The 18846-nt window shown below is 44.8% G+C and overlaps 1 protein-coding gene across 3 annotated transcripts in view; it reads right to left on the bottom strand.

Annotated features, from left to right (window-relative positions):
* DYRK4 (dual specificity tyrosine phosphorylation regulated kinase 4) overlaps nt 1–18846 on the bottom strand; it is a 977358-nt gene that overhangs the window by 22157 nt on the left and 936355 nt on the right. Inside the window, exon 13 of one of the 3 annotated variants that reach the window (XM_078654204.1) lies at nt 11176–11292. The exons of the other annotated variants lie outside the window; for them this stretch is intronic. Coding sequence (XP_078510330.1) covers nt 11176–11292 — 117 coding nt within the window. The remainder of the gene's footprint in view (nt 1–11175; nt 11293–18846) is intronic. 3 annotated transcript variants of the gene reach the window in all.

The following is an 18846-nucleotide window of genomic DNA, read 5'->3' as shown; positions in this document are numbered from 1 at the left end:
GCCAAAGTAAAACTCTTGCTTCTCTGCGTTTTAGCTTTTTTGTAGAAAGCGTTCTACATATCTTACATTCCTTGGCTTTCTTGGCTGGATAAAGACAATATATGTGGTTTTTCTGAGTGAAGTCTCTTTTTCCCACGTGACCTAAAAGGCTTTTCTAGTTAGCTTCAGACATAGTCTAATTTGTAGATATTAATATCTCTTTGTAATCCTTTCAAATAGTGGTCACTTATCTGACTGTACAAGCAGTGATCACAGGGACTCCCTTCATACATAACACGTGGTAGAAATCTGTACTTGCTGGCTTGAAGCCTGAGTGAGTTAAAGGGAATGATGTGCTTTGCTCTAATTGGTTGAGCTTGGGCATTTTATAAAGAGGTGGATAGGCTACTTTTGTGACAATGTCAAAGCTACCTAGGTTTATGTTTAACATTGCATATGTAGTATATAGACAGTGAGATTCTCAGCTCAACAACTGGGATGATTCAAGTATGTGAATCAATAAAAGGTCCAATACTACAAAACTGGATGTCCTACTTAAAGCGCAATCCAACCAACTCAGATTTCTAAATACAGTACTAACCTGGCTCAAAGAGATGAACCTTCATGACTTTAAACCCCAAATCTTACTGATAGCCAAGTTACTTAGCTTCACCATGGAGCTCACACTCAAGGCACCTGTTGACAAAAAAGGTGGTCTGGTACGAGCACTGTCTTCTAAGGAAATTCAAACTTTTGTCTTCCAGAAAATGATTCCTGAACTGCTGTTCAAGCACCTGTCCTTTTGCATCTGGATTGAGGTAATGCTCTACTTTATGGCCTACCAGATTCATCACTGGCATCCAATATAAGTATCTAACACGCCACAGAACATTTCATCCAGAAATATGATCAAATCAGCCCCATCCTGATGAAACTCCATTGCCTACCCTTGTCAGCCGGCACCATCTTCAAAGCCAGCTACATCGTGTACAAAGACAAGTTTTCCATCTCTAGTGGTTCTCGGCACATCAACAGCCTGACTACACAGGACTGTAAACTAAGAAGTGTGAAAAAGAAAACAAGTAAGCAGGTCTTTTGCATCTATGCACCCAGGATCTGGTACAACATCCCTACATCCATCAAGACTGTCCCAACACTACTCCAATTTAGGAAAGAGCTGAAGATTCACCTCTATGAAGAACATGACATCACAATACATTTACCAACCACAGCCCAGGTTCCTTGCCTATTACTCATTGATTTTAAGCTTGCCATGTACAACATTCCGCTGTCTTTTATCTAGATTTGTGCAGTAGAAATACCATATACATACATAGGTAATTGTTTCCAGGAATAGAAATCTGCACCAAAGCACACAAAAGGATTTTATTATGGGATCTCGACTTTGGGCCTGGCAAACATACTGCTAGTGTCTATGAATTATAACTTACTAAAAGCTTTACATACTCCGAGTCTGCCATGTGTACATTATCTTTGATATCAGCAGGGTAGTGAACCAAAAGACTTAAACTTGGAATTTGTATATCCTCATCTGTAGTCCAAAGGTCCTGTATTTTAATGTACAAGGGGTTTCCTGCACCAGAGTTTCCCACTTGCCTTTGTTCTGCAGTTCCTTTGTTTCTGCTCTTGTGTTCAAAGTTATGATAGCTCAGAGATGCCTGCAATTCTAGGAAATTAGGTCAGAGAAAAATAAGTTTATGAGCCATACTTGTGTCCTTATGTATCCCATGAGCAGCAACATACATATTACAGTGCAAACATTGAGGCTGAAAGCAGATGTGCAGTATATTTTAAACTGAGGGAAACAGGTGTGCTGCATGGTCAACTTCCTTTTGTGTACATAGCCAAAGCGCAAAGTCAGGATCCAGTGCTCAAAGGGTTGTGAAGTGGGAGACATGGAATGCTCAATAATGCAGAGAACATAGCACTGTTTTTGTCCAATGTCAAGTGGATAATACAGTTTTTAGGTATATCTACAAACAGTTTTAACTGTCTGGAAAGAACTCATTTCACCACAAAACGTATAACATCACACAACAAACCTCGTACACATATACATACACATAAAGAACAGAAAGACACTTTTGGTTAGCCCCCATTCAGCTATTGGCTTGGTGTGTGAAGTCCCTGCAGTTGCTGGCTCCATGGGATATTCATTATCTTTTGTATCAGCTCACAGCATTTCAGTTTGCACTACTGATGAGGCAATGTAGTTTATCTCCGTGATTGCTCGTACACTCTTACCCTTCCACAAATCACCAGGAGTCTGCAAAAGCCACCCCACATGACAGTCTTCCATGAAGCTACCCAATAGGGCAGCACATCTCATCATGGACCTCACATAGAGGACCTCTTCATGAGTGAAGCAACATCTTAGGTTCCATTTGCATACCAATCACCACTTAGCCAGACAGCCTGCAGGCATGACAGCCACGCCTGACACTGTATCCCAATAGACATGGTTATTAATGTGAAATTGAATTCTGGAATGGATCTTTTGAAAGTATTTTTCTATGTTGTCCAACATTACATTTACACTTGCTTGTCTTCACAATGCTGCAGTGTGTTCCTCACCAACCCACATAGCACCTCTGTGTCTGCCTTCGGAGCCTCTCTCTGTTGGTGTCTGTATACATTATTTAAACTACCATTTGATATTGCCTCCAGGCATTCCAGTTGAGTGAGTTTACCTGGAACAACCAGGCAATACATCATGCATGTTTGGCAGCCTTGTTGGAATGTTCTCTAAAGCACTGAGCCTGATTATTGGTGATGTGCTCAGTAGTAGAAACTCTGTAGCAGTGATATGGCAGATCAGGCATTTAAGAATGTGTTCCCAGTTTTTAGTGTTGTTGTGGTGAAGTATACAGTTGTGATTGTGAAGAAGGGTTGTCATCATGCGTCCGATCTCAAGAGCAAGTATTACCTGATGAAATGTCACAGAAACAACATTGGGTAGACCGTTCACAGGTTATATTACACCCAGGGCACAAGTCCTAAACAAGCACTGGCGTTGCCAATAGGTCTCGCAGTAGGAAAGTTGGAGCTCTTGGTTTTGTAAATGACATTTTATATTTATGTTTTGTGATTTACAATGCCAATACTATTAACTTTAGCAAATGTGACACTTATAGCATTTCTAATGCCACATGTTTTGTATTTACGTGACTTAGATGTATATATCTTACTAATATAAATGTCTTTTTTTGTTAATTAATTAATATTGAAATAAAAGTTATTTATAATGTATAATGGCAATATTGTAAACTTTCCTAAATACCTTTTGTGAATATTATGTTCAGTGGTTTTTTTGGTGAAGAATATCTAAGATTAGAAGTGAAATCTTAACTTTTTTTGTGGCATATGTAATAAAGTTTGAAACATTGAGCGAAGATTTTATAAATAGTTGTTGTTGAATTTTTGCATGGATTGATGCTGTGGTGGTGCGGATAGATGTTGTTGTTGCGATGAGTGATGCTGTGGCGTTCAGTGATGCTGTGGTAGCGCATAGTGATGTTGTGGTGCCTTTGAGTGATGCTGTGGTGTTGCGATATATAGATCGAGTGCTAAAGATATATTCAGGGCGATACATAGATAAATAGAGTGACGGCGATAGATAGAGTGAGGGCGATAGATAGATAGAATGAGGTAGATGAGCACAGGAGAAGAGAAGAGAACAGGGAGTTAAAGAAGGAAGTGTGGTTGAATAGAGCAGCATATCATCACAAATGCTAAGTAACGTAAAGGTTTAGTTAAAATAAGATGATTCGTAAAATATGTTTTTATTTTTCATCAAATTTAAAAGCAGTTATTTGTGGTTTGTGCTGGTGGTGAGTTAGGCTGTGTTGGTACTGTGGTTGTGCTTACTAGTGTTAAGTAATAAGGTTGTGTTGCAGAGGCTAGAGTGAGTAAGTCTTCTGTCACTTTAAAATTAAGAAATAGAACGCAAGTTATGTAGCAAGTCTGTGGCCTCACTTGAGTTTCGAGAAAAAAAAAAAGGAGAGCGTAGAGCGCGCATGAGAGGGAGGGGGTGTGGGGAGTAGAAGAACGTGCAGCTGGATGTGAGAGAGGCAGTGGTCTGCATTTTCGCACCACATTTACATTTCACAGCGGATGTCCGACAACAGATTAGAATCTTTACAACTGAGATTAACCAACTGCAGTATCCTTGTATTTTTACCCTAAGAAAGTATCTCCTAAAAATTGCAAAAAGGAGATATTCTCCATGTTTTAGAATTGTTAGATAATGTAAAGTGGTGGAAAACAAAGTAAATTCGTAAAAAATTTGGCTTTTGGTGCTTTGCTGATTTTACCGTACTTAATTACTACAGCTGAATGTTGTCGTGCTAGAGAAGGGGGGAAGGGGGGAAACGGGCAGATGAATGAGAGAGAAGTGCGTGTGCGTGTTGCCGCGAGTTGAAAGGCAGGAAGTGGTATGCTTGGAAAGAGTGCACGTCTGAATGTTGTCGTGCTACAGAGGAAGGGGTGGGTTCAGCAAAAGGCGCGCGCTGGACCTTAGAGAGGGTAGAAGGAAGAAGCAGATGGTGTGCGTGAATGTGAAAGAGTCTGGGGGCTGTTGGTTGTGTTTTAAAATGTTTTGAGAGAAAAGCGGGCATAAAAGTAGAAGGGGGGGTGGGAGAACGTGCAGATGAATGAGAGAGAAGCTATGGTGTGCGTGTTGCCGTGCGTGAATGGGAGAGAGTCTGGGAGGGGGGGAGAACGTGCAGATGAATGGGAGAGAAGCTATGGTGTGCGTGTTGCCGTGCGTGAATGGGAGAGAGACTGGGAGTGTGGGGGGTTGGGAGAGAGAATCTGTGGGCTGTTTGAGTTTGGTGTGCGTGTTTCCGCGAGTGAAAGGCAGGAACGCGCAGATGAATGAATGAGAGAGAAGCTACGGTGTGCGTTTTGCCGTGCGTGAATAGGAGAGAGTCTGGGAGGGGTGGGAGAGAGTCTGTGGGCTGTTTGTGTTTGGTGTGCGTGTTGCCGTGCGTGAATGGGAGAGAGTCGGTGGGCTGTTTGTGTTTGGTGTGTGTGTTGCCGTGCGTGAAAGGGAGAGAGTGCAGGGGGGGTATGCTTGGAAAGAGTGCAGGTCGGAATGTTGTCGACGTGTGCATGTTGCCGTGCGTGAATGGGAGAGAGAGAGTCTATGGGCTGTTTGTGTTTGGTGTGCGTGTTTCCGCGAGTGAAAGGCAGGGGGGGTATGCTTGGAAAGAGTGCACATCGGAATGTTGTTGACGTGTGCGTATTGCCGTGCGTGAATGGGAGAGAGAGAGTCTATGGGCTGTTTGTGTTTGGTGTGCGTGTTTCCGTGAGTAAAAGGCAGGGGGGGTATGCTTGGAAAGAGCGCACGTCTGAATGTTGTCGACGTGTGCGTGTTGCCGTGCGTGAATGGGAGAGAGACTGTGGGCAGTTTGTGTTTAGTGTGCGTGTTTCCGCGAGTTAAAGGCAGGGGGGGTATGCTTGGAAAGAGTGCACGTCTGAATGTTGTCGAGGTGTGCGTGTTGCCGTTCGTGAATCATTTTTGCAGTTGTGCCAGTCACAGTCTATTACCTGTCTTGGTGCTAGTTATCCTCAGACCTCTGTCCTTGAATAACTGCATGGATTGGTGTTCCTTGTTATTTCTGTCCCAAAATGATGATTTATTTGCAGACACAAAAGGGTGTTTAAACTCCTCTGACCAAAAATACATTTATCGTTAGTGTCCCGATTTGTAGAGCATGGACATCTAGGAGAGTGCCAGCTGTCCTGTGTCTCTCTATGGTGCAGGGCTTCTGGGTAATAGGGACACGGGGGCTTTCGATGCGTGGCACTGATAGGCTGGATGAACGCCGGTAGCCATCTTGCTCGTAACGTAAGCTACATGTGAGTCCCAAAAGATCAAATTTGGTGCGCAGCGGCTGGACTCTGTATAGTTTTCATTACTACCACGTGTGCTGGTCTTATGCTCCCTGTGGGCTGTTTGTGTTTGGTGTGCGTGTTGCCGTGCGTGAATGGGAGAGAGTCTGTAGGCTGTTTGTGTTTGATGTTCATGTTTCCGCGAGTGAAAAGCAGGGGGGGCATGCTTGGAAAGAGTGCACGTCTGAATTTTGTCGGCGTGTGCGTATTGCCGTGCGTGAATGGGAGAGAGTCTGTGGGCTGTTTGTGTTTAGTGTGCGTGTTTCCGCGAGTTAAAGGCAGGGGGGGTATGCTTGGAAAGAGTGCACGTCTGAATGTTGTCGACGTGTGCGTGTTGCCGTGCGTGAATAATTTTTGCAGTTGTGCCGGTCACAGTCTATTACCTGTCTTGGTGCTAGTTATCCTCAGACCTCCCTCCTTGAATAACTGCATGGATTGGTGTTCCTTGTTATTTCTGTCCCAAAATGATGATTTATTTGCAGACATAAAAGGGTGTTTTAACTCCTCTGACCAAAAATACATTTATCGTTAGTGTCCCGATTTGTAGAGCATGGACATCTAGGAGAGTGCCAGCTGTCCTGTGTCTCTCTATGGTGCTGGGCTTCTGAATAATAGGGACACAGGGACTTTCGATGCGTGGCACTGATAGGCTGGATGAACAATGGTAGCCATCTTGCTCGTAAAGTAAGCTACATGTGAGTCCCAAAAGATCGAATTTGGTGCGCAGCGGCTGGACTCTGTATAGTTTTCATTATTACCACGTGTGCTGGTCTTATGGTCCCTGTGGGCTGTTTGTGTTTGGTATGCGTGTTGCCGTGCGTGAATGGGAGAGAGTCTGTAGGCTGTATGTGTTTGGTGTGCGTGTTTCCGCGAGTTAAAGGCAGGGGGGATATGTTTGGAAAGAGTGCACGTCTGAATGTTGTCGACGTGTGCGTGTTGCCGTGCGTGAATGGGAGAGAGTCTGTGGGCTGTTTGTGTTTAGTGTGCGTGTTTCCGCAAGTTAAAGGCAGGGGGGGTATGCTTGGAAAGAGTGCACATCTGAATGTTGTCGACATGTGCGTGTTGCTGTGCGTGAATGGGAGAGAGTCTGTGGGCTGTTTGTGTTTAGTGTGCGTGTTTCCGCGAGTTAAAGGCAGGGGGGGTATGCTTGGAAAGAGTGCACGTCTGAATGTTGTCGTGCTACGGTGAGATAAGCAAGAGGCACGCGCAGGACAGAGAGAAGGTGGGCGGAGGGAGCAGCTTCAATGAGGCGTGGCCAAAGTGAAGAGCCAATGAAAAACAACAAAAGCTCGTGAAAAAAAAGTTTATGGCCCAAAAGCGCGTGCCTGTGGCCACGTGAACTCAAAGAAAACCGCACCGAAAAAGCCATAGTTTGACGAATATTTTGACCACTAGAATTCTCTCCAATCCATTCCTGCGGAATGGAAAAGGCGAGACCTAAAAAGAAGTGGGGTGGACTAACCAGATTAATCAGTATGCAAGCGAAATCATGACGTGTGCCATCACAGTGCATAATGTCACGATGCGACATTGCACATGACATCACAGGAAGTGACTAAACTGGAAACAACATCACAAGAAGTGACATTAGATATTAAGACCTCACACATATGTTTATCAGCTATATCATGATTACATTTAAGCACATTATAAGATTTAATAAATGTGATTTGGGGTCGTGCCAAAAAAGTGGCGTAATCCTGACAAAATCTGGGCCTCAACTACTACATTTATTTTTTAAAACACTGCCACATAGAAATTGGCAAAAAAGGAGAAGCATGGTAGTAGATCTATTATGCTTAATGGGTTGCAAAGTCTACATTTTGAAATATTTGATTGGGTTAAGGCATGTGCTGTGAAGGTGCCCAGTAAATTTCAGGGAATAATAATATTGGTGAGATAACTCTGGTGGTTAATGCACTTGCTAGAAAAATCTGTGTTTTGTAAAGTTCCAGATTCTAATCAAAGTAGCAGAGAAGGTAAATGTGTCTCCTGCAAAGCACATCACGCAACACGCAGATAACAGATTTTTATTTTATGTAAATAGTAAAGTGGGTTGCTACTTTTAACACAGATCCTTTTGTTACCTGCAGTTCATAAACTGTAATCTTTCTGAAAGCCCACAGTGAGGTATGAAGGACATGTGACTCCTACACCTTGTAACCCTCACTGGCTCATGTAACTCATCTTGTACTTTGATCTACACAAGTACATGATTTATTGTCAATGTATAATGCGTATGTTACATAAAGAGATCTGACACCCTGCATTGGGTCGGATAGGGCTATAAAAGAAATGAAAAAGTGCTATTGAAATTGTTATTAGTGTAATTATTGGGACAGACCAACACACGTGACATTCTTACAGAGCATGCATTTATTATAACAGGGACTGAACAAATGCTAAAGCTGCCTCTCTTAAGTACTTGTGAAGTGATAACAAGCTGTATGTCTTTGTTTCCTCTCCTGGGCATTTACATTTAAGTGTGAGGTTCCAGGCCATTTCAAGTCAGGATATACAAACAAAAGGAGGCTTAATGGCCCCTTATCTTCAGCCCAGCTAGAGGTAAAAAATAGCTCCCTCGCTGCCTGCACATTGCTGCTGGTAATCGAAAGCAGACAGCCTGCAGGCGCTGCTGAACATGTCCCGGTGTCTGAAAATTACACGGGACAAGTTCAACAAAGTTCTGTTGAGCCCAACTTCTCTGCAGTGGCGGCACCGTCCACTCTGTGAAAAGGGTGGGTAGATGCCATGTTCCTGCATGTACCCCCGACTTGTGCCCTGATTATACCAACAGGCTGGTCATAGAGTGCGATGAAAAAAACACACACACAAATATGAACTCTAGTATAAATGCATGTTCAACACAGGATAAAACAGTACTCAGTTGGAGTTTTGAAATGAACCTCTACCAGAAATGTTAATAAAAACCGAATTGCTGGCACCTTACAGTTATTTATTTATTGTATTTTTGTATAGCACCTATATAAAAATGTGGGTTGATAGTTGGGGGTTGGGTGAAATCCTAATCAATCAACAGCCACAGTCCTTGTGAGGGTGAACCACAAAAAGCTACTAAATTAACCTGTGCTTAACCCTCTGGTAGCATTGCACAAAATCAGTCAGGCTTAACTTGGGGGCAATATGTAAAGCATTTATGCAGCACTTAAACAGTAATAAAGTGAAGACACAACATCAATCTAGATAAATAGAGTACATTTTAATGAATTATTTGGCACTAAAACAAGAACAACGTAATTAGTAGAACTGGAGTTAACCTGGCACAAAACCTGTGCAAAATTGAAAGTTATGGCCAAATGAGATGAAGCCTTAGGTTGGATATACGAACTGGATTGGGCCGTCTCCATTTACCCTCGGACGGAAAAATGTTGTAAGAAAATGTCAACAAAGTTAGAGTTTAGCGGGGCAAGGCAGCTGGTTGTGTCCGAGGAGATGTTGTTGTTGTGGAGCCGCAGGACGAAATGAGGATTCCTACTTTGGACTTAGTCTATTTTTTGGAAGTAAAAAATCTCCAGGAGTATGAAGCTGCCGGCATTAGCCGATGAGAGCTCCACAAGGTCAGACACCCCTTCTGCGAGGAGCCACTGAACAGGGCTGACTTTAGTGCAGGAGGGTACCAGTGCGACAATGTTTGTTAGTGCCCCCTAATGACCTCCTTCTCCATGGATTCCCTCACTAGCACCCTTTAACAGTGCCCCTCAGGTCTTCATAACCACTCTCTCTAATGCAGTACTTTTGTTTTATAGTGCCACTCATACCAGTGTAAGGTATCAGAGCACTTTACATAACATACACATTACACAAAGACAATGAATCCTAAGTGTATAGGAAATGTTACATCAGACAGAGGACTGCAAGGTGGAGAAGTCCCAAGTCATCCCTACTGGTAGACAGTATACTTTAAGAGTGCTTGGTCTGGAGAAGCACAAACTCAGAATTTAAAACATAACACCATGGTTGGGGTTGGCTTTACTAGTACGAATTGATTTCTAGTCAAGAGAAGATTTTTGCAACATTATGATAATGAGAGACTGGGGGGAAATCATAACACTCTAATCTATACTTTTCCGTTTGCAAGCAGCTCTTTGATGATAGTTAATAGCTCACTGTTCTACATTAGTGTGTAAACTTATATGAACTGACCTATTTACATTTCATGCACTTTGTGATCTGCTTGGTACATGTTCTTTGCAGAAGGCATTTTAACCTCTTGCGCTACATTATGATGAGTCAAAACTTTCACTAGACAAACCTCTGGTCTCTCTGCAGCAGGTCCATCAATCACCAGTTACTTGACATGTTTATGGTTGCCTGAAAATTGCTGGTGGCAAGGAACGGGCAGCAGGTGCTTTAAAAACCATATTCTACACGAAGACACAGTGCCCCCCAAAATCAGTGCCTTGGATTTGCTGCTGCAGAGAAGAACTTAGCAGGAGTAGTTGCAAAATCAGGCTAACCGGTGACGCACCTTGGGCAAATCGACAAACAGGTAGGTCACAGTCTCCTCTCAGTTGTCAAAGCACTTTTTGGCCAAAAGTTTTCTAAGTCACAAGTTTTGGATTTGGGATATCTGGGTACCTATTGCACTGCTTCCAAGGGTCCAGGACTGGAGGGGGACCATTAGGAGGGTCAGAGCTCAGGCACAGTCCGGGTGTTGGTTCAAGTTGGCTGGAGCCTTTTCTGTGCCTGAGGATCTGAGCAGGAGGCTAGCCAAATAGCCCTTGGAGTCACTCTGGAAGTCGTCCATTCACAGAGAAGAGTAGCACTCAAGCAGCAGGGCAGATCTCTGGGAGCTCATAGAGCTTCGGAGCATTTCTTATTGGTGCAGCAAAGCAGTCTTCTGAAGTACACAACAGGCCACAGGCAGTCCTCTCATAGTTACGCAGGTCCACAATCATACTGAAGAGTGGGTCTGAGAGTCCTATTTTTATATCTGTGACCCCTTTGAAGTGAGAGAAACGTCTAGGGGCTTCTCCACAGAAAAGTGTCTGAAATGTCCTGCCTCCTGCCCTGGTCTTAGTCTTTAGTGTGAAAAACGTTTTGTGAGAGCAGGGCACATTCTTTTGCAGTACAAGTTGACTGTGCACCGCTTCACCCCCCCCCCCCCCCATCTAGCCTGAGTTGGCTCATCCAGGCACACCTAGTCCCCATATTGTATGGCTGTCTGGGAGGAATAGTCAAAGGCCAACTGCCAGCTATACCCAGTAATCTGACCAAGGTACAGGTTGCAGGCACCAAATGGTGTCACAAGCTACCTACCTGGATCCCTGATGTTTCCAATGGAGTGGCAATGCTTTTTCCCAAATCCTCCAGAGACTTGCCCTCTGTTTGCAGGAGGTGACACTTCTCCGGTGGCAAATTCCAGGGGGAAGGGAGCTGGGATGGAGAGAGTGTGTAGAGTCAAAGATGCTGTGACTCATCTATCCAACAGCAACACTGCAGCAGGCATTCACACCAGTCTGATGAATGGTACCAGCAGACATGGTACTTATAAACAAACAAATAATAAGGCTTTAGTCTAGTATCAATCTCTTAAGGTATCACCTCACAAAATCTTTTCAAATGAAGTTCATTGTTTACAGCCTGCTAGTAAAGCTGATTATGTTGCTCAATTGTATATTTTAAACATATTGCAGCATATATGCTTCAAAATAGACTACGATAGTTTCAATAGTTATATTTTAAACTTCCTTCATGTCTTTCTTTTGTTTACTATGGACATGTATGAGTGAGAAAATTGGAGTGATGACCTGTTTCCATAGTTCCCTTGGCGACTAGAGGTTCATTTTCTAGGCTTGCCAAAATCACCTGCTACTCTTGAAATGTTAGGGGTTCAGGTGAGGCACTGGGAGCCAGTCGGGTTTGGGCCTACAGCTACTGACTTAGTAGAGAGACTCAAACCTTACAGTCTGATGTCCTGTTATCCCACGTTTTGTGATGTATTCATTGTGTTTCTGTGTGAGTGTAGTGCAAAAACACTTTACACATTGCCTCTGATGGTAAGCCTGACTGCTCTGTGCCAAGCTACCAGAGGGTGAGAACTGGTTATCTTTGATGTGTAACTAACTTGCAGATTCTAGCCAACCAGATAACACATTTTTAGCAGGTGGCCAACATTCTGTTGCTACAGCAACGTTATTGGTGGCATGGCTTAAACAAACAGACCAAGAAGTATACCCTTTGTTGTGACATTTGTCAACAAATTATAATTCTACTGTGGCATGCCCAGCTCAGACACACCTGTTGATTTCCAACAAATCTTTCATCTGCTTTGTTTGGAACATTGTGCTACTCTTAATTCAGATGGAGTATTTAAATATATCCTACTTGCAATTGATTCTTGCTCAAGGTTTCTCCGGGTTTGGCCACAACATACGGCTGATGCTCGCAGTCTTATTAACACCATGCGCGCTGCGGGTTTTCCCGCTGTGCGCTGACTTTTTAAAAAACCCGCGGTTCATGACGAGCTCAGCTCGTCATGAGCGTACGAGAGGCATACCTCATGACGAGCTGAGCTCGTCATGAGCGTCGAAGGGGTTAAAGATTTGCAACCCCTTATCGGAACATATGCATGCACTACATTCCACTCCTACCAGGGCCCTGCTTCCGCCTCTAAGGCTCATTGGGATTCTATAGCTTACCTGGGCATAGAGATACATTACTCTGCTCCATATAGGCCAAGGTGCAATTCTTTTGTGAAGAGGATGAATCATGACTTAAAGCAATCCTTAACAACCACCTATATGGGGTACACAGAGCACTTAAATATCACTCTAAAAGATCTCTGGGAGGCTGGTGTGGGGGGGAGCGCTCTCTTACAGGATTTACAAAATTTCTGCAATGGCCAATCCAAAGAGCAGTTGAAGAAGTCTGCCTCTGCAGGAATTTAAGAGCAGCCAGCCCCTTCGGGCTGGATTCCACAAGTTGGGGATCTCGGTTGAGGAAGGAGTTTGGTACAGAATGAATTTGGCCCATCATTCCGTGCAATGGTGCCAGTCCTTGGCGTTCAAGGTATAGGAATTGTAATATTGCTCCTGCTTGCTGGTTCTAAAGATAATCGTTTTGTCTCCATCGATCCCATCAAATGACATCATGTGGAAGATTCTAAACAGTAGGCCACAGGGAGTTCTAACTCCTCTCATTAACATACAGGAAATTCCTCTGCAGCTTGTGAGCACTATTGAAGCTGTTTCTCCCCAGCTGGCGGTGTGGGCGGGAGCGGAGATTGAATTCAGTTAACTCCAAATTAAGCATGGGCGCAAAATCCGTTCCGCTCGCGGATTTTTCGGATTTTCGGTAAATCCGCAAACTCTCGTGGATGTGGCGAAAATACGCAAATCCGCGCGCGGCGGATTTTTTGCTTGTGTTCGCACTGCTCGCGGGCCGCGGCGCGGGCAGCAACAATCTCGCACTCGCGAAATTACAAAAATTACAATTGGGGAGGGGTGAAGGAAGTGACCCAGTCTCCAACTTCCTCTTCCTGTCCAGCAAGCTCCTCCCATTGCTTAGTCCATTTCCTGGCCACTTTGAATTCGATCTTGACTGGGAAGGATTACTTTTTGTGGATGCTGCTGGAGATTTGGCTTTGAGGCCTTTTGGATTACTTTTTGATTAGAAATTTGATTTACAAGTAAGTTGATAAGTTGATGTTGTTTGTTTGTGGTGATTTTTGTGTGTGTTTTTCAACTTTTTGGGGTGGGTTTGGGGGCTGGCTATGTGTGGGAGGCCATTTTGAGGCATGGTCCTGCAGGTCCTGGCCATGTGGATGGGGTCAAGGGGCCATTTTGAAGTCAGGCAGTGTGCTTTGTGCCCTATGCCCACCCAGTCTGCTCTGATTGCTTTCATTATGCCCAGGGGGCCTCGAACTCCCGCGGATTACCCGAAAATCGGATTTTATAAAAAAAATTTGCCTGTGTTCGCACTGCTCGCGTCCCGCGCAGCAACAATCTCGCACTCGCGAAATTGTAAAAAAATTACAATTCTGCACATGAATTGAAAACTACCAGGCTTAGTTATGGGTGCATGCATGATACAACTGTTTTTTTTAATTTTAACATTATTCTGGCCAGGGCATGGATGGCATTGGATTGTTGTGATTTTTGTGTGTTTTACGACTTTTTGGGGTGGTGTTGGGGGCTTGCTATGTGGGTGGGGGCCATTTTATTGCCTGGTCCCGTGTGGGTGGGGGTCTAGGGGCCATTTTTAAGCCAGTTTGTGTGCTTTGTGCCATAGGCCTGCACCCAGTGTGCTGTGATTTTATCATGCCCAGGGGGCCCAGGCCAGAATACGTCTGTTCGCGGATTTTGCTGTTTTTTCGCCACGTTCGCGTCGTGAAGCAACAATCTCGCACTCGCGAAATTGCAAACATTGCAATTCTGCACCAGAAAACCACCAGCAGGCAGCCTAAACCTTCTGAAACTTGATGGATGGCATTGGATTGTGGTGATTTGATTGGTGTTGTGTTTTTTTACTTTTTGGAGTAGGGGTTGGGGGCTGGCTATGTTGGTGGGGGCCATTTTGAGGCATGGTCCTGGCCATGTGGATGGGGGTCAAGTGGCCATTTTGAAGGCAGGCAGTGAGCTTTGTGCCATAGGCCTGCACCCATTTTGCCTTGCTTTCACCCATTTAGCCCAGGGGGAGTCAGTGGTACATGAAACTATAACCCTCTCTGTGTGTGCTCTCTTGGATCAATGTTAAATTCCTGTTTCCCAAAAATTTTGCAAATCCTAATTTTGAAATTTCCATATTGTGTGGTGTGCATGTGTGTATTCATAAATGCCTACTTGCAAACTATTTATTGAAGCGCTACATATGCAACATATATTTACTGATGTTCCTCTGTCTTCGTTTGCTTTTAGGTGCACAAAGTCAATAACTCCGCATCATCGTTGAGCATCAGTGCCAGGAAGAAGTCCTGCTGCGGCCTGTTGTTCCGACATCTGAAGAAGATGGCTCCAAAAAGAGGTGCCCGTAGCTCCTCTTGCAAGAAAAATGTCTCTACTAAGGAGAAGAAGAAGCAAGTGGCACCACTTACCAAGGAGACTGGTGGCTCGACCACTACATTTTGGGGGAAAAAACAAAGGCCCACCATGAGTGCTGCACAGGTAGCCTGTTTAGTAGTTCAATCACCAACGACCAGTGATGTTCGCTCATCGCAAGAAAGTAGCAGCACACCATCAACACAGATTGTAACTCATCTCACAAGTACTATTCAACAACCAAAGCCGCAACAACAACTGCATGGGCTACTAGTACAAGCACAAGTACATGCGCAAGGAGCTGTCCGAGAAGGAGCTGTCCGAGAAGGAGCTGTCCGAGAAGGAGAAGGCCGAGAAGGAGAAGGCCGAGAAGGAGAAGGCCGAGAAGGAGAAGGCCGAGAAGGAGAAGGCCGAGAAGGAGAAGGCCGAGAAGGAGAAAGCCGAGAAGGAGAAGGCCGAGAAGGAGAAGGCCGAGAAGGAGAGGTCCATGGAGAGTTGCAAGTAGAGGTCAGTGAAGAGGCCCATGTAGCGGCGCATGGAGCGGTGCAAGTGCCCACAATGGTTGTTCTTCCAGAAGTAGGGGCACAGGAGGAAATTGACTTTGGAGCCGGGGTGTCATGTCAGGAAGACGAAGGCATTCCTCCTGATGATTCATTTTCTCCCAGCTCCCCACCAAGGAAAAGATCAAGGAGTGTGTGTAGAAGTTCCTCTTCAAGCCCCGCTCCATCAGATGATGATCTGGATCTAGATTGGCAACCATCTCCGACGTCTGAGAGGGAGGCACACCATGAGCTGCGAAAGGTATCAAATGTTAAAAGGAAGGGCCCCGGAAAGCTCATACTTATGGATCCGAACGTCGGACTTGATGAAGTGGTGCATTCTGATGTTGTTGAACAGGATGACAGCAATGACCTAGTCATCACACACGTCATTCCAGCCACACCGGCCATGCAGCAGACAGACATTTATACCCTATCCCGACGTCATGCTGAGCGTGACCCTGGCGACGTGGCACTGGTAGCACCACCAACGCAGTCAAGTAGTACAACAAGTTCAACAAAACCTACAGCTCCCATATTTTCTCCCCAGAGGGGGACTCCATCCAGCTCGACTCCCTCAAGTAGGGTTGCTGCAATAATTGCACAACCCAGTAGATGTCTGCAAGGCTCATCCACCACTGCTTCATCTGGCATTGGCAGTATCATCTCGTGCGGCAAAACCAGAAGTTTCCAGTCCCCAGTTTGGAACTTTTTTAGTGTCCATGCAAAGTATGATAACATAGCCGTTTGTTGCATTTGTAAGACTAGAGTTAGCTGTGGTAAGACTGGTACCAACTATGGAACCGGAGGCCAGATAGGTCATCTTCAAAGAAGGCACGCTATCGAATGGTTTGCGCACCTAGCAAACATCAAGGGAAAGCAATCCCAAAGGGCAAGTGGCCAAAATATACCCATACTAGGTGTTTCATCTGAAGATGACGGGGAGGTAGAAGAAGCGTCAGACATTTGTCCGGTTGCACCCAGTACCCCTGGCAGCACCACACCCTCCGGAACACATAGGAGGCACACTGAGAGTCTGGGAGACACACCAATGCGGAAAATGTCAACACTGAGCAGAAGTGGGTCGAAGAAGGCATCAGCATCATCCAGTAAATTTGTCCAGCGCACCATTTCAGCCATGTTCTCCTCAGATGCGCAATTTCAACGCAACCACCCAACTGTACGCCTGTATAACACTAAGCTGGCTAAAATGCTAGCGGTGGACCTTCTCCCTTTTTCGTTTGTCGAAAATGTGGGTTTTCTTGAACTCGTGGCAACACTGGCCCCTAAATGGAAGGTTCCTAGCCGGTTCTATTTTGCCAGGGTTGCTGTTCCAGCACTACATAAAGAGGTGCTTGAGTTGGTTGGGGCAGCTTTGCAGAAGAGTGCAGTTCACACTATACACCTGACAACAGACATGTGGACCAGTTGCCAATCCCTTGATTACATGTGCATCACTGCACACTGGGTCTCCTTTTCAGGGGTTGCACAACAGATAAATGCAGGTGGTGACTTGGTCGAGATTTTTAAGGGTGCTCGTAAACATGCAACATTAGCCATGTTTGGCATGGAGAAAAGTCATACTGCAGTCAACATTTTGGATGACTTTAACAAAAAGGTCTCACAATGGCTGCCCCCAAGAAATTGCAAGGTTGGTTATGTTTCTACTGATAATGGCAGCAATGTAGTTAAGGCCATGGAGAACGGTTACTATTTCAGAGTGCCGTGTTTGGCGCACTGTATGAACCTTGTCGTGCAAAAGTTCTTGAAAAAAGAACTTGCAGTCGACCAAATACTGACCATCTGCAGAAGAATATGCACACACTTCAACCATTCTTTTAAGGCCCAGAAGGAGCTGAGGCGCCAGCAAAATGTACGTAGAATGCCAGTGAAAGCACTTATCCAGGAGGTGGCAACACGTTGGAACTCAACCTTCTACATGCTTGAGCGTCTGCATGAGCTGTTTCCAGTAGTCAATGAGTATTTCTACAACCTGGGTGGTGATACGACAGAAATGATGCTAGCGGTGGAGCAATGGCAGCTAGTTAAAAGCCTGACAGACATGCTTCGTCCTTTTGAGGTCTTCACGCGTGACGTCAGCAGGGAGGACTGTTCTTTGAGCAAAGCTATCCCATTGTTGCTGAAGCTCGAGCACCAAGTCAAGGTGGTGTCTTCAGAATTAAAAGATGCTGGAAAGAATGAAGCATATGAGTTGGCGCAGAGATTATTACATCGCCTAGTTAGCAATAAACGGCTTGTAAATATCAAGAAACAACAGCACTACATTTGTGCTACTATTCTGGATCCACGTTACAAAAAGCCATTGTTTGGCAAAGTAATAATTCCTTTTGAAACATCAAATGTTACAGAGTACAAAGGTTGGCTAGCTCAGTCAGCCATTCGTTTTGAAAGAGAGCGGAAGGAAACTGTAGGAGAATTTGAAGACAGTACTACTAGTGAATCAGCAGGCCATCAGGCGTCCCAAAAAAACACTTCTGCATCTGTGCCTGTGGCAGAAGTGAGTGACTTTTCCTCTGAGCCGTTAACCACACCAGCAACCGTATCATCTGCACCAGGCCCAGGCGATATGTCTGAAGCGGATTGGCTAAGTGAGCTAGGGTTTCCTTGTCCCAGAAAGGACACAGAAGTGCAAAGTACAGGAATCCGGGAGAACATTGTTTCTATGGTGCAGGCCTATCTGGATGACTCAACAGCGGTCAATATTACTGAGGACCCATTGGCGTATTGGCATGGGAAAAGAAACATATGGCGAGAGCTCACCAACCTGGATATCAATTACTTGTCTTGCCCACTCGCAAGCGTGTCTTCAGAACGTGTTTTTAGTTCTGCTGGTGGCATTGTGACTTGCAAAAGGTCCCGCCTCTTGCCCGCAAATGTGGAGCGGCTCACCATGATAAAGATGAACCAGCACTTCATACCACCAGATTACAAAGTACGAGAATGCACGCAGGAAGAAGACGAGGACACCGACCTACCTGAGGAAAGTTCTCCTTAGTTACCAGAAGTACTACCGACTCAATTTGCAGAGTTTGAGGACGAGCTCTGCTTCCCTGACAGCGAGTTCTGAAAATGAGTCAATAATTAATTAACTTTAACATTAGTCCTTATTCACTTTTATTCCTGTGTGTCTGTCTTTCTTTTTTTAGCAAGTGCTTGATCACATTCACAACAAAACTGTAATCACCCCATCACAAGCAACAACAAGCCCATCAGCAGAACTGTCTTGATTTTGATGCCGCAGCATTCCTCAGGTTCACAATAGTTAGTTGACAAGAACTGTCCTGGTCGTCTATCCTCCTCCTCCAGACTCACCCTATCCATTTTCCGTAATGCTGATGCCTGGAATCTGCACAATGAAGAAACTTACGTTGACGAGTCCCCTAAAGAGGGAC

The sequence above is a fragment of the Lissotriton helveticus genome, chromosome 1_1 (assembly GCF_964261635.1).
Source record: "Lissotriton helveticus chromosome 1_1, aLisHel1.1, whole genome shotgun sequence".
Lineage (NCBI taxonomy): Eukaryota > Metazoa > Chordata > Amphibia > Caudata > Salamandridae > Lissotriton > Lissotriton helveticus.
Note: the sequence above shows the minus strand (reverse complement) of the source record. Positions and strands in the feature narration are given on the sequence as shown.